Below are 27,233 nucleotides of genomic sequence, written 5' to 3' on the forward strand. Positions count from 1 at the left end.
AGACGACGCGGGGAGTGGGTAGAGAGGGCGGACCACCGCTTGACCGTCCTAGTGATGAGCCTTCGACTTCAGAGTTGGGTAGAGAGCAGTCAGTTTGGTGCCCGACTGCTTTTTCCTTGAAGCCAAGACTCCGGCTGGGTGTCACCCCAAGGGTCTGCATCAGCACTGGATCGCAAAGCGGTCAAGGGAAGGGAGGGAAATCTTTGAACACCGCTCTCAGCCGGCCCTAACAGCACGAATGAGAGCCAAAGCGGTCACACGCGGAATTGCCCGTGGAGCGAATTCCCGCCTTTGGCGTCTAGCGGAAGGGGGATATGGGAGGGGGCGGTGGAAGAGAGGAGGCCGGGCGAGTCCGCCACGTTCCGACTCCGCACAGGTTTAAACTGGCCCATTCGCTCCACGGTATTGGTTTCAAGTCGACCCCGTAAAATCGGAGGACCCGGGGCCGGAGGAACAAGAGGAACTACATTTCCCAGCAAGCCGTAGGCGCCCGGCGCCGGCCGTGCTTTCCGGGGCGTGTGGAGCCGTTGCTGGCATCCGGTGTGCAGGCGGACTCATGGATCCCGGCGGCCGGTGGCGGCACCTACCCAGCGGGCCCAGCCTAAAGCACTTGACCGACCCCTCTTACGGGATCCCGCGGGAGCAGCAAAAGCCAGCGTTGCAGGAGCTGACGCGGGCGCATGTCGAGTCCTTCAACTACGCTGTGCGCGAGGGGCTCAGCCACGCGGTGCAGGTGAGCGCGGCGTCCTCGGGCGAACCCAGGCTCCCTTCAGCTCTGGGTTCGCCTGCGCCCCTAGCCCCTGCTCCAGGCGGGCGGAGGAGAGGGGCCCGGCGAGGGTAGGGGTGGGGGGCGTGTGAGGCGTTGGAGGAGGGCCGGGGGAGAGGTGACTGAGGCTCGGGGCCTGGGAGGGGGAGATCCAGGAGGCGGGGGGAATGGGACACAGGCCGCGGGCAGGGGTCCCAGAGAGAGGGCTGGGAGGTCGCAGTATAATTTCAAATAGTTGTAACTCCTTGACCGTGCTAGGCTCAGCGCGGGTCTGTGTTGAGGAAAGTATCAGTGAGGCATAAAAACGAGGTTCAGTAGCAACCATTTGGTCCACAGGAAGTGATTGGTACCATCATTACGTAACATTTGGTCCACATTAAGGTGATTGGTCTAGAGGGTGATGGTACCAGAGTTCAGGTGAAGATGGTGGGGGAGGGTCTCATTTAGTAAGCGTCGCCATGTCTCCAGGCACTGGGCTCTAAGGGTGAGGGAGAGGCAGGCCTGTAAGAGACAGTTCTTGCTTGGCATCATGTTTTGGGTGGAGGAGGTGGAGCTGTGAAGTCACTCGGCGCCGGTACACTTGAGCACTGCTCTGACAAGGGGCGGCCGCGTGGTTCTCTGGAAGCACAGAGGAGGTCTCGCTAGTCCAGCTGTGTGAGAAAGGACAGGATTACACGAATTGAAGAGGAAAGTGCGTTCCCTCCAGGGGAAGTGAAGGAGCAGAGCTCAAGGGGACTCTACCCTGCGCTTTTGTTGGGTAGGGCTTGCATTGGGGGAGGGGTGGAGAGAATGTGGAGAGCTGTGCCAGTCTCTGATGCTTGAACTCTATTCCGCAAATAATATGGAGCCATTGAGGCTTCTTTGAAGTTTAATTATTCCTTGACCTGTTTGCAGAAGACAAGATATTTTTGTCTGATGGGAAATAATAATTTCTATCATGCCTGGACTCATTGTATCATGTCTATGAGAAAAGTTATACTTTTAAGTAGATATAATTATATCTACTTAAAAGTTAATTGGCCCTGGGGTTTATGAAAACAATGAAAAAGAGCCCAGTGTTGAGATGATCAACGTCTTTATTGGAGTATAATCGCTTCTTAGCTCCATTTTTGGCATTCTTGCTATTTTAGCACTAAGGCCAGGAGGTTGTTCAGAGTTAATACGTAGGAGAGCTCAGTGATGCCCCTTCCTCAGTTCAGCAGCGCTCCCCCCAGGGAGTGGTACAAAGAAGCAACTGCTGTGGAAGGGGAAGAACCACCATGACCACCACCAACCCCTTGCGTGGCTCTGGCTTTAGTATGAGGCCACCGTGGAATGAAATGTACAAAGATCAGCCTAAAGAATGGCATTTATTAGTGTCTGTTGCTGAATCAGGAGGGTGTGTCCATATCCTTGCTCTGTGAGCAGGAGTCCCATTGGTCTTGCTATGCATGCAGAGGCTACAAGGTAAGAATGGGAGGGGTGGGGGAGAAATTAGGAGTTTGAGATTAACATATACACACTACTATATATAAAATAGGTAAACAACAAGGACCTACTGTATAGCACAGGGAACTAACTATACTCAATATCTTATGATAAACTATAATGGAAAAGAATCTGAAAAAGAATAGATGTGTGTGTGTGTGTATTATATATAAGAATAGAGAAGTCAAGCACTTGGTTCAGAGAACAGCTTTGTTCTGTACACAGCTGTATCCCTGGAACCTACTACAGAATCGGACATGTAGTAGATAGTCAAAAAAAATCTTGTTAATGCATTACAGTTTTAGGTACTTAGTGAGGATATGAGTAGACTGGATGTAGCTTTAGCTGTTTTTCAGATGTGTCACATTAGCATTATAGCCATCAATGCTTATAGAACACATGGGATTTGAAAGAGTCTTAGAGAAAAAGTACCTTGGAAATGCAAGCAGTTAACAGTGTGAATTGTATTTCAGGCCATCCCTCCCTTTGAATTTGCTTTCAAAGATGAGCGGATCTCTCTTACTATTGTGGATGCTGTCATCAGTCCACCCACAGTTCCAAAAGGGAGCATCTGTAAAGAGCTCAATGTTTATCCAGCAGAATGCCGGGGCCGAAGGAGCACCTACCGGGGAAAGCTGACAGTGAGTACAAAAGACAGTTTATGACTTGCACACTGTACATTTTTGAGAATAAGTCTGGTGCCTAATACAGTTTATACCAGAATTCTACTTTCTTTGTGCTGTCATCCAAGAGATCCCATCTTTTAAATCTAAAGCATAAAATCATTTAGTTTATGGTCTTCTGCCTTAATCTTTTCAAATGCTCATTCTTGTAGATCTGGATATTTCCTTTTTTTAATTTTTATTTAATTTAATTTTTATTTATTTATTGGCTGTGTTGGGTCTTCGTTGCTGCACACGGGCTTTCTCTAGTTGCAGTGAGCGGGGGCTACTCTTTGTTGCGGTGCGCGGGCTTCTCATTGCAGTGGCTTCTCTTGTTGCACAGCACAGGCTCTAGGCACGCAGACTTCAGTAGTTGTGGATCATGGGCTCTAGAGCGCAGGCCCAGTAGTTGTGGTACACGGGCTTAATTGCTCCGTGGCATGTGGGATCTTCCCAGACCAGGGATCGAACCCATGTCCCCTGCATTGGCAGGCAGATTCTTATCCACTGTGCCACCAGGGAAGCCCAGAATATTTCCTTTTTTACTAAATAATTTTTTTTTCTCATTTTCATTTAGGCTGATATCAGCTGGGCAGTGAATGGAATCTCAAAAGGAATCATTAAACAGTTTCTTGGCTATGTTCCCATCATGGTGAAATCCAAGCTTTGCAACTTATACAACCTTCCTCCAAAAGCCCTCATCCAGCACCACGAGGAAGCAGAGGTACCTGCCGGGGTCCCGTGCAGTGAAAGGCCAGGTGACAGTAGCAAGCGCCTGAGCTGCGAGTGAGAGGACCGGAAGCTTGTCGGGAGTGGGGGAGGGGTGTCCAGATTTCCTTCTCTGCTTCAGTCTCCGGATAGGTAACGTGGGGCATTGATGTTTTGTCTGCACACTGCATAGGCCTCATAACGAGTCTCAGATGAGACAGTGTATGAAAAACAAACACTCCAGTTAGAGAATATTATTATTATGGGGAAAGAATTGGTAGGTTTTTCCTACCTACCGATACATATTTAGATATGTATTTGGTTTTTTTTAAAGCTGTCTTAACCCACATATCTGTCTAAAATGTCTGCTTTACCCACAGTCAGATTCTGTGGACGTATTAAATGCTTCATATACCTTCCATTCAATCCCTGTTAGGTGGCTTTGCAGTATTAAGTTGAAGTAATCAAGACATGCAGACTCTGCTTACAACAGAGGGGCTGTGTTGTGTGTTGGGAAGAGGGTTTTGGTGGCTGATCTGGGTTTGACACCCAGCTGTTCCGCTTACCAGTCCCGCACCTTTGGGAAATTTAATCTCCCTGAGCCTCAGTTTTCTCTTCTGAAAATGGGCATATAGCTCTCTCTCATTATTATGGGATTAAATGTTATGCTGACATAGAGCACTCAGTGTGATATGCCTGCTTCATAGTAGCTCCTTATTTATTACAGAAATGTTCTATTAACTTATTAAAAATTAAATATTAAAAATATTTTCCTATTTAGCTAATCCAAATTTCTGGTTTCCAGAGCTTTCATACAGTCAGAAGTTTTTTAACTTATTCAAGAAACCATACTTGTCTGGAAGCTGAACGATTACTGTTTTCATCTTTAGACTTGTCTTTGGAGTAACTTGTTTTTGTTTTTTAACATCATTTGAAGACTGCAGTCATTTTAGGGACAGAAAGGCAGGTTAGGTTCAGCCTGTCTGGTAGAAGAAAGTGCTATGATTTTCTTCCATAGTTTTCTCCCAAGTCTCTACAGCCTTTTTAATGTGCTTAAGAAGACTTAAAATTAAGTCTGCAGTTTCCAAGGGATCCACAGTTCCTCTTGCCCGAGTGCCCCTCTTCTGCACATCTGTTTAAGAATGAGGGTGGTGATTGCAGTTGGTCAGTTTCATGTTTACGGGTAGTTATATATCTTTGTTTAACAAATTTTAATTCATCTCTTTGGCAGGAAATGGGAGGCTATTTTATAATCAATGGCATCGAAAAAGTCATCCGAATGTTGATTATGCCTCGCAGAAATTTCCCCATTGCAATGGTAAGACCAAAATGGAAAAGCAGAGGGCCTGGCTATACTCAGTATGGTAAGTTGTAGTGATTTTTTGGAATGTTCTTTTAGAAAAATTTAAGTTATTTTATTGGGTTGGCCAAAAGGTTCGTTCGTTTTTTTCCATAAGATGGCTCTAATAGCTCTTAGTTGTCTTTAACTTCATTCAAAACAATTTTGTTAGATTGTATGTGACAGCTGTCATATCAGCGTGCATTTAAAAAAAGACTTTTCAAAATTAGTGAATTTTTGTGTAGCCATTTTAATATTGAAGATGAAAGAAAAAAAGCAACAGTTTTCAGCATGTTATGTTTTATTATTTCAAGAAAGGTAAAAACGCAACTGAAATGCAAAAAAAATTTTGTGCAGTGTGTGGAGAAGGTGCCATGAGTGATCGAACATGTCAAAAGTGGTTTGCAAAGTTTCATGCTGGAGATTTCTCTGGACGATGCTCCATGGTCGGGTAGACCAGTTGAAGTTGATAGCGATCAAATCGTGACATTAATTGAGAAAAATCAACGTTATAGGACTTCCCTGGTGGCGCAGTGGTTAAGAATCCACCTGCCAATGCAGGGGACACAGGTTCGAGCCCTGGTCCAGGAAGATCCCACATGCCACAGAGCAACTAAGCCTGTGCGCCACAACTACTGAGCCTGTGCTCTGGACGCTGCGAGCCACAACTACCGAGCCCACGTGCCACAACTACTGAAGCCCGCGCACCTAGTCCGTGCTCTGCAACAAGAGAAGCCACCGTAATAAGAAGCACTTGCACCACAACGAAGAGTAGCTCCTGCTCACTGCAACTAGAGAAAGCCTGCGCACAGCAACGAAGACCCAAGGCAGCCAAAAATTAAAAAATAAATTTTTAAAAATCAACATTATACCACGCGGGAGATAGCTGACATACTCAAAATATCCAAATCAAGTGTTGAAAATCATTTGCATAAGCTTGGTTATGTGAATCGGTTTGATGTTTGGGTTCCATGTAAGTTAAGCAAAAAAAACTTTCTTGACCTTATTTCTGCATGCGATTCTCTACTGAAATGTAATGAAAACGTTCCATTTTTAAAACAAATTGTGACGGGCGATGAAAAGTGGATACTGTACAACAATGTGGAACAGAAGAGATCGTGGGGCAAGCGAAATCAACCACCACCAACCACACCAAAGTCCGGTCTTCATCCGAAAAAGGTGATGTTGTGTATATGGTGGGATTGGAAGGGAGTCCTCTATTATGAGCTCCTTCCGGAAAACCAAACGATTGATTCCAACAAGTACTGCTCCCAGTTAGACCAACTGAAAGTGGCACTCGACAAAAAGCGTCTGGAATTAGTCAACAGAAAACACATAGTCTTCCATCAGGATAATGCAAGACCGCATGTTTCTTTGATGACCACGCAAAACTGTTACAGCTCGGCTGGGAAGTTCTGATTCGCCCTCCATATTCACCAGACATTGCTCCTTCGGATTTCCGTTTATTTTGGTCTTTACAAAATTCTCTCTTTTTTTTTTATATAAATTTATTTTACTTTATTTTTGGCTGCGTTGGGTCTTTTTTGCTGTGCGCAGGCTTTCTCTAGTTGCGGCGAGCGGGGGCTACTCTTCATTGCAGCGCACGGGCTTCCCATTGCGGTGGCTTCTCTTGTTGTGGAGCACCGTCTCTAGGCACGTGGCCTTCAGTAGTTGTAGCACGTGGGCTCAGTAGTTGTGGCTCGTGGGCTCCAGAGCGTAGGCTTGGTAGTTGTGGCGCAGGGGCTTAGTTGCTCCACGGCATGTGGGATCTTCCTGGACCAGGGCTCAAACCCATGTCCCCTGCATTGGCAGGTGGATTCTTAACCACTGCGCCACCAGGGAAGCCCCAAAATTCTCTTAGTGGAAAAAATTTCAATTCCCTGGAAGACTATAAAAGGCACCTGGAACAGTTCTTTGCTCAAAAAGATAAGTTTTGGGAAGATGGAATTATGAAGTTGCCTGAAAAATGGCAGAAGGTGGTGGAGCAAAAGGGTGAATACATTGTTCAATAAAGTTCTTGGTGAAAATGAAAAATATGTCTTTTATTTTTACTTAAAAACTGAAGGCATGTTTTGGCCCACCCGATATTAAAAAGTAGATGCATACAAACAGAGTCTTTGATATTTTTCTCCCATATATGTATAATTTTTTGTTTTTCTGTTAAGCATTTCTGCGTTATAATTTCATAGTGGGAAACCTTTCTACTGTGTTCAATTTTTTTTCAAACCGAATGAACACATGTATTTATGTTACTGCTTATGGTGCTGAAGGACGGCTGACTTGGCCAGGTGTAGGTACAGGCCTCGGAAGTCTTCTGGTTCAGGGTATGTGGCACTCCCCTCGGTCTCTGGCTCACAGTGACCTGGCCTCTGTTTGATCACTCTCCGTGACAGTGGCTGGCTTCACAAGATAGCATTTTGCATTCATGAGCCCTATAGTTAAACAGTTTATTCTTATAATTGAGCTAAAAATCAGTCTCTAATTGTAGCCACGCATACTATACTTACTGGTAGTATTGCTGAGTTTCTGACTATTTGCTCTGTTTGTTTAAATAGGAGTTTCAATGCACTGTGTGAGAGAAGAACATTCCGCTGTCAATATGAACCTTCACTACTTGGAAAATGGCACGGTTATGTTGAACTTTATTTACCGGAAAGAACTGTTTTTTTTTCCTTTGGGATTTGCACTTAAGGTGTGACTTACTGCATATACTTCTTTCGTTGGGGAGTGAGTCACTGGAAGTGGTGTCCTGTGCGGGGTGGATGGGTTGTCCTCATAGAGTTCATGCTGTGCTGGCATCTACTACTGCATAACAAGTTACCTCAGGGAATTTCCCGGTGGTCCAGTGGTTAGGACTCCTCGCTTTCATTGCCGAGGGCCGGGGTTCGATCATTGGTTGGGGAACTAAGATCCTGCAAGCCACACGGCGCGGCCAAGAAAAAAAAAGTTAACCAGAAGGCAGTGGCTAAAACATCGCTAAACACTTCTCTCACAGTTTCTGTGGTCAGGAGTTTGGAAGTGGCTCCAGATTTGGGCAGTTCTGGCCAGGGTCTCCGGAGGTTGCCGTGAGATGTCAGCGGGGGCTGCTGTGGTTTAGAAGGCTTGCCCGTGGCTGGAGGATCCCCTTCCGAGGCGGTTCCCTCATGGCTGGCAAGTCACTGTGGGCTCTTGGCAGGAGGTCTCAGTTCCTCTCCACGTGGGCCTTTCCACAGGCTGCTTTGAGGCAGTTGTCTTCCCCAGAGAGTTAGCCAAGAGAACAAGGCAGGAGCTGGAGTGCCCTTTACGACCCAGCCTTGAGAGTCATGCTTCAACTTCTCCACCATATTCCATCGGTCACACAGGCCAGCCCTGGCTCAGTGTGGAGGAGACCAAGGTTGTGGATACCAGGAGGTGAGGATCATTGGACCATCTTGGTGTCTATCATACAAGCATTGCCCTGATTTTGAAGAGCTCACTTAGATTCAGCGATAGTGGAGTGCTAATTTTTCTCGGGTATTAAAAAAAAAAAAAAATAGAACAGGATGGTTACTAAATGATTAAGATGGTTCAGTTATTAGCAATTTTAAAAAAGAACCTTTTTTTCTTTTCTAGGCACTTGTGAGCTTTTCCGATTATCAGATTTTTCAGGAGCTCATCAAAGGAAAGGAAGATGACTCTTTCTTGAGGAACTCTGTTTCTCAGATGTTAAGGATTGTAATGGAAGAGGGATGTTCCACACAAAAACAGGTCCTTAGCTATCTGGGTGAACGCTTCAGAGTAAAACTCAGTCTTCCTGACTGGTACCCAAATGAACACGCTGCAGAGTTTCTCTTCAGGTATGTGTGCTTTTGTTTATTGGGGGTGGAGGGTGTCCATGCTTCCTTGTGTTGATGCAGCTGGGGCTGGTGAGTCATCTGGGAATCACAGTGGCCCTGGGGGTGGGGTTCTGGCTTAGCAGAGTAGGGCCTAGCTTTGTTTCTGCAGCCATCCTCGCCTTTCTTTTTTCTGGTAGCTTCATACCTTCTGTTGTACTTTAAAACTTTTGAAATAACTTCAGACTTCCAGAATTGCTGCAAAAATAGTACACTGGACACTGTCGTTCACTAGTTGTTTACATTTTTACCACTTTGCTTTGTTGCTTCCTCTGCATATCATCAACGTTTTTCTTTCTGCATCATTGGAAGTTGCAGGCATCATGTCCCTTTATTTCCCCAAGGCTAGGACTTTGTCTTCTGTAACCACTGTGTAATTATTAAGGGAGCCCTGCTCTAGACCAGCGCTGTCCGATCTGTATCCGCGAGCCACGTGCTGAGCATTTGAATGGCCAGTGCAGCGGAGAAGCTGAATTCAGTAGGACATCGAGTAGTAGCAGCAGCTGAGTCGCTTCAAGCTTTTTCTTTCTCTTTTGGCAGCCAGTGCATCTGCATCCACTTGAAATCCAACACTGAAAAGTTTTATGTGCTTTGTCTCATGACCCGGAAGCTCTTTGCTTTAGCCAAAGGCGAGTGCATGGAGGAGAATCCTGACAGTTTAGTGAATCAAGAGGTCCTGACCCCCGGGCAGCTCTTCCTCATGTTTCTGAAGGTAAATGCACGCTGCTTCACCCCGGAGCAGTCGTACCTCTTGTGGGATGATGTGGCCATTTCCGGCAGTATTGTTTCCTGCTTGTTTAAAATTTCTAGTTTGGGCATTTTATGTAGTCTTTTTTTTTCTATTTTTTGTTTGTTTGATTGTTTAGCAGTAAGGGACTTACAGATCTTAGCTTGGCCAGGTTCAGAAATTTCTTTAATGTTTTTATAGAAGCTAAATAAAGACAATATCAAATCTTGGTCATAACATTAATGATAAAATGCAAATGGCCTATATACACACATACAGTCCGTCCCCATTATTCACAGAGCCTGTACTTGTGAATTCACCTACTCGCTAAAATTTCTTTGGAACACCAGCAGTATCAGCACTCTCATGCTCATTTGCAGACACGCACAGAGTGCTAGAGAAGTGGGGTTTCCTGATGTTCACGGTCCCAGCCGAGGTCTGATGAGCTGTAAACAAGGGTCTCTGCTACCATGTTTTTCAGTTCTGTGCTTTCTGTTGGTGATTTTGCTGTTTAAAGTGACCCCCAGGCTCAGTGCTGAAGTACCGTCTAGTGTTCCTAAGTGCAAGAAGGCTGCGACGTTCCTTATGGAGGAAACACTTGTATTAGACGGGCTTTGTTCAGGCATGAGTTACGGTGCTGTTTGCTCTGAGCTCAGTGGCAGTGAGTCAACAGTATAAACTAAGGTGTCTCTCAACAAACACAAAAAACGAGGTCATGTATTGATCAGTTGATGAAAATGTTGTCAATGACCAGAGACTCCCTGAAGTCTAACCCTGCATTTCCCCTAGGAGCAGTGTTTCTGTGCTCACCAGTGCAGTGTTCACAGAGACAGGACAGGACATGATTACTGTAAATAGTGAGAACTCTGTGTGTGTTGGGAGAGAATGTTGGCCTGACACAAAAATCATTTTATAAGCAAGTTGATTTGGTGGCATTTTATATTTTGAATATCATCCCTAAAAAAGATTTAATCTAAGAGATAACAGAACAACGGCAGGGAAGATGGAGAGGACTGAAGTTAAAACTCCCAAGTTTCTAATCTAGTCAATAATTAAATTCTTACTTGAAGGTAATAACTTCTGTTTCTGTCTGCTCTGTCTATAAAATTAGATTGAAAAATTTTGGTAGCCTGGAATTTCCCTGATAAAAATTCAAATCAGGCAGAAGTTTCAGTCACCTTTAAAGACTAATTTACATTTCCCTCCTCCTTAAACTGAAGCATGTGGGTTCGTTGGGAGCCGGCCGTGTTAGAAGTATCTTCAGTTGCACAACATTACCAAGGTGACCTGTTTCAGCAACAGAGGAAAGAAAACTTGGGACTTTTTCAGAGAATTCATTGCTTAAAAGTGTCTGATTTCCTTACCTTTGCCTCCGTTATACTCAAGCTTTTAAACCTCTGAATTCGGGACATGAAAGCAATCTTCAGAAGGTGCACGAGAGTGACCTGATATGAATGACAGGCTTGCATAACCATCTCAGTGAGTGTTGCCACCGAGACTGAGGTCCCTGTGATTGGGTCCGAGGCTGCTTAACAGGGTTGGGGAGTGAGGGACGCTGAAGCGATTCCCCTCTGAACTGTGAGAGCAGATGGGGAGAAGCTGTTCTTCCTTCTGGGCGCTGCCTCGCTCTCCACAGGCTTGTCCGCCCATCTCTTCGGATTAGCCCTTTTACCAGAGAGGCTGGTGAGCCTCATGGGAAGGCTTGCTGGAGGGCTCTCGCTTGCTTCTGCTTGTACTGAGTGTGCAGACCGCACAGACAGGTCCACAGTCGCTCACCTGCAATTCCAGATCCAGAAAGTATGAGAACCAAAAAAAACATGAGAGTTGGCAGCAAAACCTGATCGGAACCGACAGGAGGCTGTTTATAACTTTCATTTGCTATACTTAGTATGACAGTCTGTGTTTCAGCGTAGAAGTGTGTTTGATTATGAGCCAGTGCCTCAGTCTCCATCATGGGTGTTAGGTAATAAAAGGTCTGTGTGCCTGTCACCTTTCTGAAGCCTAAAAAATTCTTAATACTGAAATGCATTTGGCCCACGGGTTTTCAGAGGTCTCGTAATGCAGTGCTTCCTGAGGAAAAGTTTGTTGTGAGGCTGAAGTAAACATGCAGAGCGCCAGCTTGTTGTACATGCCCAGTAAATGCTAGCTGACCTCGAAGAGACCACGGGCAGGCCTCTGACCCAGGCGGAAAGTTGAGCTCACTCTTTCTGCCTCCCCGTCTCCAGTTCCAGAGCATTCTACCCACATCTCTGTTCCTCATCTCTGACTTCTTTCCTCTTTTCTCTTTTGTTTTCTCTTCCTTTTCCATTATGTTTCAACTCTTATATGAGAAGAACGTGTTGGTCTTTCCTACTGGCTTGTCAGGGGTCCTGTGTGTTGGGTGTCATTTGGGGACTTCGGGCTCCTCTTAATTGTTTTGTTCTTGGGCCAGCGGGCTGCTGCTTTGTCTCAGGGCTTTGTTGTTGTTGCCTGTTTCTGGGGTTGAAGGTCTTTTGATTGTTTGGTAAGAGCATTTGAATTAAAAACTTTTCTAAGGCCCAAGCAAACCAGCTTTGGTTCTTTTCCATTAGTGTGGATAATCTCGACTGGGTGCGATTTTGTTCCACCCCAAGGGACCCCTGACAGTGTCTGGAGGCATTTTTGTGGGTAAGGGCCAGGGGTGCTGCTGTACCGTCCCACAGCTCACAGAACAGCCCCTTGTCGCGAAGAACTGTCCAGCCACAGGCCCACAGTGCCGAGGCGACGCTCAGCACTGCAGAAGTCTGTCTTCTGCCTTAAGAAATGCCTGAGCTGTAATAGTACTTTGAAAAGCTGTTTTTTCAGGTTTATAGTTTAGAAGTTTCCCGTGTCAAATGTATGAATTAGTGGGCTTCTGTTATGGATGTGCAGGTTATGTAGGAGTAAATATCCAACTTGTGGTAATTAAAATACCTAAAAATTTAAATTTTTTTCTTATTTCAGGAAAAATTGGAAGCTTGGTTAGTATCTATTAAAATAGCTATAGACAAGAAGGCTCAGAAGACCAACGTGTCCTTAAACACTGAAAATTTGCTGAAGATTTTTAATCTGGGAACAGACCTTACAAAACCATTTGAATATCTTCTTGCTACTGGGAATCTACGTTCTAAAACAGGTGAAATTAAATAGAGAGGCTTCATTTAGTTATGATTTTCAAATTATTTGCTTAATGTAGATTTATATATTGCTGAGAGAGATTCTTTTCAAAAGTGAACTTCTTACTCTCGTTAGACAGACTTCACGTTGTAAATTTTGACGGGTGTATATTGGGCTGTAGACAGGCTGTCTGTATAGTTGAAATCTAATTTTAATGATCAAATGCATTTCTTGTGCCTCTTTCTAGAAAACTAAAGAAAGCTTAGATCTCTGAGGAAAGGTTAACTAGATGGGTTGTCTGGGAGGGTTGTTAGACATGCCCCTCCCTAAACCAGTTGTATTCGAATGACCGGAAAACTTTAAAAAGTGGTTGTTGAGGGCCCAGAGATCTTTTTTTTTTTTTTTTTTAAACAGATGATACTGGTGCAGATTCCTTAAGGGCTAACAAATGCTTGTGTGTTATCCAGCCCTCCTGGATGAATCCCATTTAATTACTTGCTATTTTATTACTCATTTAATGTTTGCCCACAAAGGAGATAGTGTAGAGGAGATGGAGAAACAGTCGAGGCTAATACAATGTGTGAAATCTGGGGATCTTGACTATGTTTTTAAACCCTTCCCCTCACCAGAGCTGAGTAAACTTTGTGATAACCCACTCTCTGATCTCTAGTGTACTCTGAGGTTTTATCTTATCAGAGCCTCCAGTAGAAAATAGGCTTTTTTTTTTCCCTTAAGTTTAGCCCATTTTCAATGACATTTGTTTTATTAAGGTCTTGGCTTCCTGCAAGACTCCGGACTTTGTGTTGTGGCTGACAAGCTGAACTTCATACGCTATCTCTCCCATTTCCGCTGTGTGCACCGAGGGGCAGATTTTGCCAAGATGCGGACCACCACAGTACGCAGGCTGCTGCCGGAGTCCTGGGGTTTCCTCTGCCCCGTGCACACCCCCGACGGGGAGCCCTGTGGTCTGATGAACCACTTAACCGCCATATGTGAGGTCGTCACACAGTTTGTGTATACAGCATCGATTCCAGCTTTGCTCTGCAACTTGGGTAGGTTGTGTACAGCAGTCTTGTCTTGTTTGCTCGTGTGGGTTTTAACAGGTGCAAAGCTATTAAGTTGTGCTTCTTTGGGGGTTGAGCAGAGAATTCTTGTAAGGGTGATGGGTGGAGGAAACACTGTGGATAACCTGTGACATTTTGTAAAGCACTTGCTGTCTTCAGAAGGTGTTGATGGCTCATGGAAGAGTGTTCTTTATTTAATTAGAGTCGATTCTTGGTATTTGCAGTACTTCTGTAAAGTCACCACTGGCACTGAATTAGCAGATACTGAGCCGTTGTTCCTGGGGAAACAAAAGATTAGGTTCCTGTGAGCCTCTTGTCACAGCGTTTTCATCAGCTGGTACATAGTCTTGCTTTATGTGTGTTTCTGTTTAAAGATGCCTTATTTAATGTATATTGTTGACTCATTAATATTGAGCTCTCAGCCAACAGCACTGTCACGATAAGCTTATCTAACACGTGTTTCCATAAGGCTCAGCACGGCCTCGTGCTTAGGAACCAGCACTTTCACACTGTGCTTGAAGGCCATTATAAACAGCAGAATCACCAACAAAAGCAAAAGATGCAAAAAACATGGCACTGAACAGAGTGCGGGAAGGACGCTTGTTTACAGTATGAGCTGAAACAGTGCGTCACCTGGTTTGACCTCAGCTGGGAACACGTGTATCCGGCGATTCAGAATTTTCACTGCGTGTCCTCAAATGATCAAAAAAGCGCCACTAGTATTGATATCGGGGTTACAAATAAATCTTAGCAAGTAGGCGAATTTGCGATATGTGAACAATGAGGATCAAATGTAATTAGATTTTTGGGAAAAAGTTAATATGTTTACATGGCTCAGAAATCAAAATACAAAAGGTGTACAGGGAAAAGTCTCCCTTAAACCCCTGTCCCCCTGCTACTCTCCTCACTGGCAATTAGAGACAGTAGATTTGGGGGGTCCTTGCTGAAATGATTTAGATATTTACTCAGGCAATACAAAAACATTCCGCTTTAGAGACAAGATGACTAGATAGCTAAAATGATGAAACACTTGTTGAATCTGGAGGGAAAGTTAAATGTTGGGAAAAGCATCCCGATGTGATCATTCCGTTTCCTCACTTCACCAGGCGTCACTCCAGTTGATGGAGCTCCACAGAGGCCGTACAGCGAGTGCTACCCTGTCCTGCTGGACGGTGTCATGGTTGGCTGGGTGGATAAGGAGCTTGTTCCTGGCATTGCCGATTCTCTCCGACATTTTAAGGTGATCTTGAGTCTCTGTGAATTGTTCTGTCCTTCCGTCTTAGGTTTTCAGTCATTTTCTAGTTGTTGAGGTAGCCCCAGGGCATTCTCGAGTGTCAGGGGGTCTGGAGGTCAGAAGCTAATTACAAAAGTGCCCATACATTCCCTCTGGTGGCAGCGTCTTGCCTTGTAGTGACCTCATCAGTTATGGTCAGTGACAGGTATTTGCTCCATGCGTCATGTGGGATCTTAGTTCCCCAACCAGGGATCGAACCCGTGCTCCCTGCATTGGGAGCACAGAGTCTTAACCACTGGACCACCAGGGAAGTCCCTTGAAATACATTTTTTAAAAGTCAAGTAGAATGACATTCTTTGAGTAAACTAATCTTTAAAATTTCCTCCTAATAAGAGTCTTTGTTGCTTAGATAATGGCCATTAGTTTGGCAGTAGGACGAATTTGTAGTATACGCTCTGTCCTGTTTAGTTGTTTTTGCCCCATGTGCTTTATCATTTGTATGCTTTTTCTAAATGCTGTGTACATCTTAGTTCTGAACGTTTGAGAGCAGTGTACAGATGTGTCCCCTTTTCCAGGAAGATTTTCGTGTATATTTTCTAAGAACAAGGATTTTCTCTGCATTAACCACAGTGCACTTACCAAAATTAGGGAAGGTCAGGTTGGTGGAATCCACAGCTGATATTCAGATTATTCCATTTTGTCTTGAATAATGTCCTTTATAGCTAGTTTTTTTCTTCCTTGTCTGGGACCAAGTCCAGAATCACGTGTTACATGTAGTTGGCCTGTTTCTTCTCCTTTAATCTGGAACAGTTCCTCAGCCTTTAATGTCTGACTTTTTTTTTTTTTTTTTGAAGAGTACAGGCCAGTTTTGTAGACACTCTTGTTTTATGTAGCTTTTTTATGATGAGATTCAGGATATCTTTTCAGGAGGCACTTGATGTTGGCTGGTCTTTTGGCTGGTGACATTAACTTTGATCACTTTAAGATTCTCTTCTTTAGATTAAGTCCACTGTACTATTACTAATTTTTTCTGTAATAAGTAATATGTAGAGAGAGATTTGGAAGCTCTGTGAAAGCCCTTTTCCTCATCAAATTTTCACCCACTAGTAGATGAATTCTTTGCAAATTTATTACCATTCCATTGATGATTCTTTGCTGAGTTAGTTATTACTGTAATGGTTGCCAAATGGTTGTTTTCTAATGCCATCATTTGTTCTATGTTTATTAGTTGCTATTATGTAAGGCAGAGTTTTCCTGTTTCCATTTATTTATGTGTTCATTTATTAGCGTGGATTTATAGATGCTTATTTTATTTCATGAGTGTTCTCTTACTATCATTTATTTTGATGCTCAAATTGTGTCAGATTTGGCTAGTGGGAACTACTCTGGACTGGTCCCTGGGTTGTTTTGTAAATATATAGAACAAAATTTATCATTTTAACAGTTTTCAAGTGTACAGTTCAGTGACATTAAGTACATTCGTATTGTTGTGCAACCATCACCATTATCCATCTTCCAAACTTTTTCATCATCCCAAACTGAACCTCTGTACCCATTCAACAGTAACTCCCCATTCCCTCTTTCCCCAGTTTCTAGTAACCACTATTCTACTTTGTTCATGAATTTAACTTTGCTAGGTACCTCGTGTAAGTGGTACATAAGAAACCATACAATATTTGTCCTTTTGTGTCTGGCTTATTTCACTTAGCATAATGTTTCAGAGTTCATCTGTTTTGTAACATGTGTTGGAATTTCATTCCTTTTTATGGCTGAATAATAGTCCTGTGTGTGTGTGTGTCACACACAGTTCTTTTGGGTGTATACTTAGAAGTGGAATTGCTGAATCATATGGTAATTCTATGTTTAATTTTTTGGCATCCATGGAGGAAAAAATTGTTTTTCCCCTTAGACGTATTAAGTGTATTATATTAATTCATTCCCTAACAATGATCATTCTCTAATAATAATGATGAGTAATGAGCCTTAAATTCCTGGAATAAATCCCACTTGGTCATTATTTTAATACTTAATAAATACTACTACTTCCTTAAAGACTAATATTTTATTTAAGATTTTTTATAGTCAACATTTACAAATTTCTGCTTTATAAAAAGAATTAGAAAGTTTTCCTTAGTTTTCAGTGCTCCAAAACAGTTTGTGCAGCATTGGGTCATCTGGTCTTAGGTCTTCTAGAATTCACCTGTGAAATCATCCAGCTCTAGTGCTTTCTTTGGGGATAGCTCCTTGATACCTTTATTTCTAATATAGAAGTTGGTCTTTAATCTTTTCATCTCTGTTGCGGCCTGTTCTGGTAACCTGAATTTTATTCATTTCATCTTGGTTTCAGAGAGATATGCAAAGCGACCCATGGTTTTAAAATTTTGTGCCAACAGTTTTTTTCCCCCTTTGCCATTTTTTACTCAATATATTCATCCCCTCCTTTTGATTAGATCAAGTAGTGGGTACCGTTAATTTAAGAACTGAGAATTTTTTGATTTATTAATTTGAACGTTTTTCTGTACTCTGCCTCATTAATTTCAGATTTTACTTTCAGTTTGATTTCTTGTACTTTGTTTTGTTGTTTTAGCTTTTGAGCTAAGAATTAATTCATTTATTTTCATTCTTTCATTTTATTGATAATTTAACTGTGAATCGCCGTAAGTTCTGCTATACTGGTTTTGTTATTTTTTCACATTTCTGTAATTTTAGTTCGTATATCTCCTTTCACCCAGGAGTTCATAGAAGGTTTCTTTGCTTGTTTTTTGTTTTTTAATTCCCAGGTGGAAGGGCCTTTTCACTGAATACATTCTAAAATAACACCAGTAATCTGTATATTATTTATTTATTGTTTTAGTATTTATTTATTTGGCTGTGCTGGGTCTTAGTCGAGGCACACGGGATCTTCGTTGCGGCATGCGGGATCTTTTAGTTGAGGCATGTGACCTTTTAGTTGCGGCATGTGACCTCTTACTTGTGGCATGTGGGATCTAGTTCCCTGACCAGGGATCGAACCTGGGCCCTCTGCAGTGGGAGCGCAGAGTCTTAGCCACTGGACCACCAGGGAAGTCCCCAGTAATCTATGGTTTAGACATCAGAGGATAGAATTTCATTTAGTATGTCTACACACACATTCTTGGTTTACCTTTTCCCCAGTCTCAGTTGTACGCAGTTTGCCTGATGCTGGGACTGAGCCCCCAAGAAAGTAGGGCTTTTGCCAACTCTGGATATGGGGCAAATGCCGTCTGTGTGGGGTTGAGACTGGCAGGGCACTAGGTTTGTTACCTGCAAAACTGATTTAATTCTAAAGATGTTGCTTTTCATATTTGATCTGCTTCTTCACTATACCCACCTCCTGGGTGGCAGGGGAGATAGATGTAAAATACTTTATTTATTCTTTTTTTTTTTAATTTTTATTTATTTATTTATTTATTTTTGGCTGTGTTGGGTCTTCGTTTCTGTGTGAGGGCTTTCTCTAGTTGTGGCAAGCGGGGACCACTCTTCATCGCGGTGCGCGGGCCTCTCACTATCGCGGCCTCTCTTGTTGCGGAGCACAGGCTTCAGTTGCGCAGGCTCAGTAGTTGTGGCTTACGGGCCTAGTTGCTCCGCGGCATGTGGGATCTTCCCAGATCAGGGCTCGAACCCGTGTTCCCTGCATTGGCAGGCAGATTCTGAACCACTGCGCCACCAGGGAAGCCCACTTCATTTATTCTTAATTGAACTCTTTTTTTTTATAATTGAAAACAGGTTTTGAGAGAAAAAAGAATTCCTCCCTGGATGGAGGTGGTCCTGATCCCAATGACAGGAAAACCAAGTCTGTACCCAGGATTGTACCTTTTCACCACTCCTTGTAGACTGGTACGGCCTGTGCAGAACTTGGAATTGGGCAAAGAAGAACTAATTGGAACTATGGAGCAGGTACACAGACTGTTTGTGATTGTATAGTATGCAACTTTCAGAGACTTAGTAACTATTTCTTTTTTAAAAGTGTTACTGTTATAATTACAGTCGGGGCATTTGAAAGAAAGTCAAAGCTTATTTTCTGCCTCTTCTGTGACCAGCATGAAGCAGTTTTCATGCTCATCAAACTTGAGAGAGGGTTGGCAGTTGCATTACTTGCCTTTCCCATCCCGCTCAACACATTCCTTGGCAGCCAGCTCTGCCTCGGGTGGTGAGACTGAAACATTCCGTTAGAATCACTCTCAATCTTTGCCTACATTTCTGCAGTTGCAAAACTCTGGGCTTTGTGCTACTTTAAAAAAAATTTTCCCCCTTCCTATATCCCTTCACAATTGGACCAGGGTAGATTTAGAATGAAGTGTGTAAGGTGTGTGGTATTTCTAACTGTGGATCCCTTCATGATGCTGGGTGGGAAGTTTTTCTTTCAAGCCTGTGAGAACTAAACTCTGAGAGAGAGAGCTAATACGTGTCAGCAGTCACAGTTATTTTATGCCCTGAACTTCCTCGTCCTTCCTCTTTTCCAGATCTTCATGAACGTTGCTGTCTTTGAGGATGAGGTTTTGGCTGGAGTTACCACCCACCAGGAGCTCTTCCCTCACAGCCTGCTGAGTGTGATCGCCAGCTTCATCCCTTTCTCTGATCACAACCAGAGTCCGAGAAACATGTACCAGTGCCAGATGGGTAAGGTGGAGGGGAAGGTGGTGGTAGTCACAGAAGAAAAGGGCTTGTATTTTTTTTTTTAATTTATTTATTTAATTTATTTTTTATTTTTGGCTGCGTTGGGTCTTCGTTGCTGCGTGTGGGCTTTCTCTAGTTGCGGCGAGCAGGGGCTACTCTTCGTTGCAATGCGCAGGCTTCTCATTGTGGTGGCTTCTCTTGTTGCGGAGCATGGGCTCTAGGCGCTCGGGCTTCAGTAGTTGTGGCACGTGGGCTCAGTAGTTGTGGCTCGCGGGCTCTAGAGCGCAGCCTCAGTAGTTGTGGTGCATGGGCTTAGTTGCTCCACGGCATGTGGGATCTTCCCGGACCAGGGCTTAAACCCATGTCCCCTGCATTGGGAGGCGGATTCTTAACTACCATGCCACCAGGGAAGTCCCTTAAATCTGTTTTAAAAAATTAAATCTGTGTGGTTTTCTACCATTATTTCTAAAAATATTGCTTCTGCCTCATTCGCTCATCTCCTGAGACTTCAGTTATGCATCATATATGTTATGCCTTTTAGTATTGTCCCATAAGCCACTGGTTTTTTGTTCTCTTTTTTCAATCTTTTTTTCTTCTTCAGATTGGATCATTTTTATTGATCTGTCATGTTCACTGTCATCTAGTGCATTTTTATTTCAGAAACTTAATTTTTTAGCTTAGAGCTTCCATTTGTTTCATTTTTATAGTTTCTGTTTTATCTGAGTCTTATCTACATTCATCGTGAACATATTTTCCATTACATGAGCATAGTTATAACAGGTATTTTTAAATCATTGTCTGCCAGTTCCAACATTTGGGTCATCTCAGGATCAGTCTCCATTGATTGCAATTTTCTTGAGTCTTGGGCATGTTTTCCTGTTTCTTTGTATGTCTAATAATATTGGATTGGATTGTGGACGGAAAATATGTTGTAAAGACTAGATTCTATTCTGTTCCTTGGAAGAGGGCTGGTTTTTAGATTACTGGCAGCTAGCTGAGCAGCTGTTGAAGTGCACGCTTTAGCCTTAGGTAGGCTGCTCATGTCTGTCCCACCACACATAGTGCTGGACGGAGTCCACCAAAGATTTGGACTCAGTTTATATGCAGAATGTAAGGCTCTCCCTTTATGGTTCTCTCCTTTCCGAAATTTCCCCCCTTACATTTCCAATTGCTGTCATGCTCTGAACTCTGTTCCTTGATTCTTCAAGCCAATAAGACTGTGGGTTTCTGAGCTTTAGCCACTACACTGACTGAGCCATCAGGCAAAAAATTAAAAACAAGAAACAAGACATTAATAACTGAAAAAACTGGAAATTCACTCTGAAGTTCCTTTTGTCCAAATGTTAATCCCTCTCTAATTTCTATTTTTTATTACATTTCAGTGCTTTCAGGTAGTGTGTATATGTATGTAGTTGATTTTCTTTTCTGGATTTTATACGTACATGTTGGGGGTGATATTGTAGGAGTAGCTCTCTATACTGGAAACTGGAAGTCTCCCTTTTGTAAAAAAATTCCTCTGTGTATATAGTATTTTAGTTTTTTTTTTTGAAGCTGTTCTTTTTTTTTTTTTTAATAAATTTATTTATTTATTTTTATTATTTATTTTTGGCTGTGTTGGGTCTTCGTTTCTGTGCAAGGGCTTTCACCAGTTGCGGCGAGCGGGGGCCACTCTTCATCGCGATGCACGGGCCTCTCACTGTCACGGCCTCTCTTGTTGCGGAGCACAGGCTCCAGACGCGCAGGCTCAGTAGTTGTGGCTCACGGGCCTAGTTGCTCCGCGGCATGTGGGATCTTCCCGGACCGGGACACGAACCCGTGTCCCCTGCATTGGCAGGCGGATTCCCAACCACTGCGCCACCAGGGAAGCCCTATTTTAGTTTTTAAAATCATTTTGTTTTGAATTGATTCTCTGTACTGTAAGGTAATAGTACAAAGAAGCGTCTTACCTGCCCCCTGTACCTACCTCACTATGCACAATTTACAAATACCAACATCTTACTGTGTCTGTGTGTCTGTGTGTAAGAAAGTAATCTAATTAGATAATAGTTTCTGTCACTCCATCTCTCCCCCCAGTAGTAGTAATATCCTGTAGTTTGTATATATCCTTTACATCCCCTTTTTATGCTTTTATTATATTACATGTGCGTCCATAAACTAGGTCTAGAATTGTTTGGGCTGTGTGGCAAATGTACATGAATGCATCATATTAAATGTCATTCTGTACTTTTTCTCATTCAGCATTGTTTTCATGGGTCACGTTGATACGCATTTGTCTACTTCATTTTCACCCCAAGTATTAGTCTGTAGTAAACAAAACCAGCATGATTAATTTATTTATTCATTCCCCTATGATGAATATTTAGTTTCCAATTTTATATGTCACCTTTATAATCAAGGAGGAAAAACCGAAATGCTAATTTTTTTCCCTTTGTAGGTAAGCAGACTATGGGCTTTCCACTCCTCACTTTTCAAGCCCGGTCAGATAATAAACTGTATCGTCTTCAGACTCCACAAAGCCCTTTAGTGAGACCATACATGTATGATTATTATGACATGGATAACTATCCGATTGGGACAAATGCCATTGTTGCTGTTATTTCTTACACTGGCTATGATATGGAAGATGCCATGGTAAGTTTTACCAAGAGATGTAGTTCCATCCTTTTTAATTTTTAACTTTTTTGTTTACCATCAGATCACTGAAGGAGTATTTCTTGTGTGCCCAAGTGCCTGGTATTTGGTGCATGACTATTCTGTTAAATAGTTAATTCCTGGTCTAAGTTAAAAGTGACAAGCCTTGAGGGGTATCACTAAATATTCATATGCATATAGCCTGCCTATTTGAGTGCATAGTATAAGTAGATGTCAAATGAATGTAAAGTAGTCTTGGAAATATCTACCTTTATATGTGTCTGGATTTTAATAGTTAGCATAGGTGATTTAGGAAATGTGGATAGTTTTAAAATCGAATGCCTAAACCAGTTGTAATTCTAACCGGCTTTATTTTGAAAACTCTCATTTGGTCTCAGTCTCTTAATGATTGACTTCACAGATTGTGAATAAGGCCTCTTGGGAACGAGGCTTTGCCCATGGAAGTGTCTACAAGTCTGAGTGTATAGATCTGTCTGAAAAAATCAAACAAGGAGATGATAGTCTGGTGTTTGGAGTCAAACCTGGTGACCCACGGATTCTGCAGAAGTTGGATGATGACGGATTGCCATTTATTGGAGCACAGCTGCAGTATGGAGATCCATATTACAGCTACCTGAACCTCAACACTGGGGAAAGCTTTGTGATGTACTATAAGTAAGTTCGCATAACCAGTGCTATTTGTTAAAGGCTGTTTCTCAGTGAGATTGCTGGAGGTCAATGAAAGTTATTTTTCAACAGGAGAATTTTTGGAGGAAATGTAAGTAGTAGCTTAGTTATTAACTGAATGGACATTTCTTAAATGAGACAAAGTTCTGTGGTCTGTTGTACTGCCTTTGTTTTTCTACTTTTCTTGTCAGTCTACTACAATTGATCAGTTATCTGTGATTTATTTTAAAACTATATTATTCAAACTTGAGCATCTCTCTCAGACATGTTAGTAGTGTTTCCTAGCTAAAATGTTGAGTTCATTATACCTCTTACTAAAAATAAAATTTTTAAGCTTATTTTACAACTGTAAAATTGGTTTCAGTAGTAGGTCTTCAGCTGCCTTTCTTGCTAGTATTCTTTCAGATGAACACACTTCTATAGTGAACATAATCAGTAGCCCTATTCATAAATACTTTTAGGGATACCAGCTCTATTTGTATTTGGAGAATAGAGGTGAGAATAAGTTTTGCAAATATCCTTTATGAAGCACTAAATATATCAGTAAAACTTAGTATCTCTATACGTTTTGACATTTTGTCTGGTTTATTTTTTCCTAGGAGTAAAGAAAATTGTATTGTGGATAACATCAAAGTGTGCAGTAATGACACTGGAAATGGCAAATTCAAGTGCGTTTGCATCACGATGAGAGTCCCTCGGAACCCAACTATCGGGGATAAATTTGCCAGTCGTCACGGGCAGAAGGGCATCTTGAGCAGACTGTGGCCAGTTGAGGACATGCCATTCACTGAGAGCGGGATGGTTCCAGACATTCTGTTCAATCCTCATGGTTTTCCGTCCCGCATGACCATCGGTATGTTGATTGAGAGTATGGCAGGGAAGTCTGCAGCTCTACATGGTCTCTGCCATGATGCTACTCCCTTCATCTTCTCAGAGGAGAACCCGGCCCTGGAATACTTTGGTGCGACGTTGAAGGCTGCTGGCTACAACTACTATGGCACTGAGAGGTTGTACAGTGGCACCAGCGGGCTAGAGCTGGATGCAGACATCTTCATAGGTGTGGTTTATTACCAACGCTTACGCCACATGGTCTCAGACAAATTCCAAGTTAGGACAACAGGAGCCAGAGACAAAGTCACTAACCAGCCGATCGGGGGAAGAAATGTCCAGGGTGGAATCCGTTTTGGGGAGATGGAGCGGGACGCTCTTTTAGCCCATGGTACGTCTTTTCTCCTTCACGACCGGCTCTTCAACTGCTCGGATCGGTCTGTAGCCCACGTGTGTGTGAAGTGTGGTAGTTTGCTCTCCCCGCTGTTGGAGAAGCCACCCCCATCGTGGTCTGCCATGCGCAACAGGAAGTACAACTGTACTCTGTGTAATCGCAGTGACACCATCGACACTGTCTCTGTGCCTTACGTCTTTCGGTATTTTGTAGCTGAACTGGCAGCTATGAACATCAAAGTGAAACTGGATATTGTTTAACTTGACGCTGGCCTTTTGGGTCAAGATTGCTATCAGATTAAAACAAAATGTAACTTTAGTTCATTGAAGCTGTTAACAGTTACTCTGGAGTTTTTCAAGGTTAAGAGTTCTCAACCAAGACCTGGCAACTAAGAATGCAGAGTTTCTGAGTTGCTCTGGTATAATAACTACTGAAGATGATTATCAGCATATTTGTTGTTCTTTACAAATTATACACTGATAAATAGAAGGATATTCAGGGAAAAGTCTTTCCACACCCAGGTTCTTCATATCCTGCTTTCAGCAGGCAGTGACTGTCAAACATTTATTTGTTCATGTAGAGCAGAGCAGTCCAATATAAATAAACAATGTAAGACATATATATGTAATTTTGTATTTTCTTGAAGTAAAAACAAAGGTAGAAAATTTTTTAACAGCTTTTTTGAAGTGTAATGGTTATACCAAAAAATGCACATATTTAATGTATATAATTTGGTGGGTTTGAACATATGCATACACTTGTGAATGATCACCACAATCACGGTAATAAATGTCACCTCCAAAAGTTTCCTTGTGCTCCTTTGGGTTGTTGTTTCTGTTTTGTTTCTTGGTGTTTTTATGGTAAGAACACTGAACTTGGTATCTACCCTATGGACTATGGATAGGACACAGATGAATATATCGCCCCATAAAAACAGCTGTTCAGAAGACTGATATGTGTCTCTAGAAACTGGGTCTTGGTATAACAAAAAATAATGTATTATTTATTGAAGAAAAGAGCGATAAAACTGAATGGTATGTGCAACATGTCTATGAGTGAATGGCTGCTAAAACAGAAAAATACAACTTAAGACTGAATTCTATATGTGACTAGAACAAAAATGTATCTACAAAGAGCTATACTCAACACGGAATGATATAAAGTATATCTATGAATGGACAGTTTGTATAAAACAAAATTATCTACTCAAAGGAAATACCTGAACATAAGAATGAATGGTATTTTTTAGAATAAACTATTGTAGAATGGGGAAAACTATACACGCAATTATATGCTGTGTATCTCTATGAATGGAATGTCGGCAGAACAATAATATATTAACGTAAGACATTTCCATATACGTAATTGAATTATACTTTTATATCTCCCTGAATGAAGAGTTTATGAATCTAAATGAATGTAACTACTGAAAGGAAGGATTTATACACAAAAGAGAATGATGCAAAATATACCTATACATGGAATGTTGGTAGAAAACAGAAACCAAAGAAGGTGTCTACAGAAAGAAGACACCTATATACAATGCATATTGTGAATCCCTGGAATAAAATGTGGTTAGAATGGAAAGGAATATATCTACTCAAAAGTGGTGTACACAACACTGAATGATAGGTTACTTATCTCTTGAGTTGAATGTTGGTATAACAACAACGAGTATCTAATGAGAATGAGTGATGTGTTTGGATCTATAAATGAAGTGTTTGTGAACACAAATGATGTATCTGGAGTATGAGAATATAAGCAATTGTACCTATTAAAAGGAAGGATTTAGAAGGATTTAGAAATGAGCCTGAAAGGTTTTCCCCTGTGAATGGATTGCTGGCAGAACAAATGGGTGTCTGCTGAAACAAACTGCCATATGCAGCACTGAATGATGATTTGTATCTCTGTGAATGGAGTGTTGGTGAACCCAAATGAATGTATTTACTCAAGTAAGAATGGTATATACAAGATCTGTGTGTGTGTGTGAAATTCATGTGTAAATATATATAGATATATAATCTCAATAAATGAAGAATAGGAGAACAAGCAAAAAATTCTAAAAGGAAAAATATACTCAAAAGATTGAATTAATATGTTATGTAACTCTATGAAAAGCAGAGAAAAATATCTTCAATGGGAAGATAGAGCTAAACGTAAAACTGAATAAGTTACTTACAATCATGAATAAAGTGCTGCATAATTAAAGAATTTATTATGAGTACCTTAAATGAAAGAAGTAAATACACAATTGAATGACAGATTTTGGTTCCTGGCAGTACCCATCCCTGGGTCCTGCTAGAAGTCAGACCTCCAGGCCCAGCCCACTCGGAGACAAAGACATATCTATGGGGTAGATTCACAGCACTCAATCCCTCTGGCAGTCAAGATACGAGCTTTCTTTTATCTACGTTCCTAATGAGAAGCCACTTGTGACTCCTTCCCATCTGTCTTGTGGTAAAAGAGGCCACATCACAGGATTGCAATGATGTGTCTACTAGCCGAGGAGGGCCAAGGACTGCCGGCAACCACCAGAAGCTGGAAACAGGCCTGGAACAGATTCTCCCAGTCTCCTGAAGGAATCAACCTGCCAGCACCTTGATTCTGGACTTCTGGCCTGAACTGTGAGAGAACACATTTCTGCCTACCTAGTTTGTGGTAGACTGTTCAACAACCTCAGGAAACTTACCCAGCCGAAGCGCAGTGCCCGGTGGAGCACACCGTTGAATAGCATGGGCTCTAAATGTGAAATTTAGGTACCTCCATTGGGATCAGTGAGCGGGAGGTGAAGGGGCCCAGACTGGCTGTCAGAGAACCAAACCACCTAATTAACCCTTCCCATGCTTCCTTTTTCCTTCCCACGAGGTGCCAAGTTCTGTTTGAAACATCGAATGCACTTTAAAGGCAAAGCAGAGGGAATTCCCTGGTGGTCCAGTGGTTAGGACTCTGCACTTTCACCAGCAAGGGCCCAGGTTCAATCCCTGGTTAGGGAACTAAGATCTTGCAAGCCTTGCAGCACAGCCAAAAAAAAAAAAAAGAGAAAAAAAAAAAAAAAAAAAAAGGCAACGTCCTGCATCTGTGACCGGTTTCTGTGCGCCTCCTTTGGCCTCCTTTTGGCCCACAGCT

The 27,233-nt window shown here is 42.4% G+C and overlaps 1 protein-coding gene across 1 annotated transcript; it reads left to right on the top strand.

The window, feature by feature from the left end:
• POLR1B (RNA polymerase I subunit B) lies at nucleotides 1-24,915 on the top strand. The gene is made up of 15 exons (XM_036873101.1): nucleotides 1-733; nucleotides 2,707-2,874; nucleotides 3,473-3,619; nucleotides 4,835-4,967; nucleotides 7,498-7,634; nucleotides 8,534-8,757; nucleotides 9,334-9,505; nucleotides 12,482-12,653; nucleotides 13,405-13,686; nucleotides 14,805-14,938; nucleotides 18,677-18,847; nucleotides 19,414-19,570; nucleotides 22,002-22,198; nucleotides 22,620-22,873; nucleotides 23,485-24,915. The coding sequence occupies exons 1-15, from the start codon at nucleotides 557-559 to the stop codon at nucleotides 24,365-24,367; spliced, it is 3,408 nt and encodes a 1,135-aa protein (XP_036728996.1). The 5' UTR covers nucleotides 1-556; the 3' UTR covers nucleotides 24,368-24,915.
• The last annotated feature ends 2,318 nt before the right edge of the window (nucleotides 24,916-27,233 follow it).

This window comes from Balaenoptera musculus, chromosome 13 (genome assembly GCF_009873245.2).
Source record: "Balaenoptera musculus isolate JJ_BM4_2016_0621 chromosome 13, mBalMus1.pri.v3, whole genome shotgun sequence".
Taxonomy (NCBI): Eukaryota; Metazoa; Chordata; class Mammalia; order Artiodactyla; family Balaenopteridae; genus Balaenoptera; species Balaenoptera musculus.

What these genes read in the sequence shown, in the direction of transcription:
- POLR1B (XM_036873101.1), top strand. Translation starts at nt 557, where the DNA reads ATGGATCCCGGCGGCCGGTGGCGGCACCTACCCAGCGGGCCCAGCCTA. An exon ending in CTTTGGGATTTGCACTTAAG is followed by an intron (nt 7,635 to 8,533) that starts GTGTGACTTACT and finishes TTTCTTTTCTAG; the next exon opens with GCACTTGTGAGCTTTTCCGA. An exon ending in ATGATATGGAAGATGCCATG is followed by an intron (nt 22,199 to 22,619) that starts GTAAGTTTTACC and finishes TTGACTTCACAG; the next exon opens with ATTGTGAATAAGGCCTCTTG.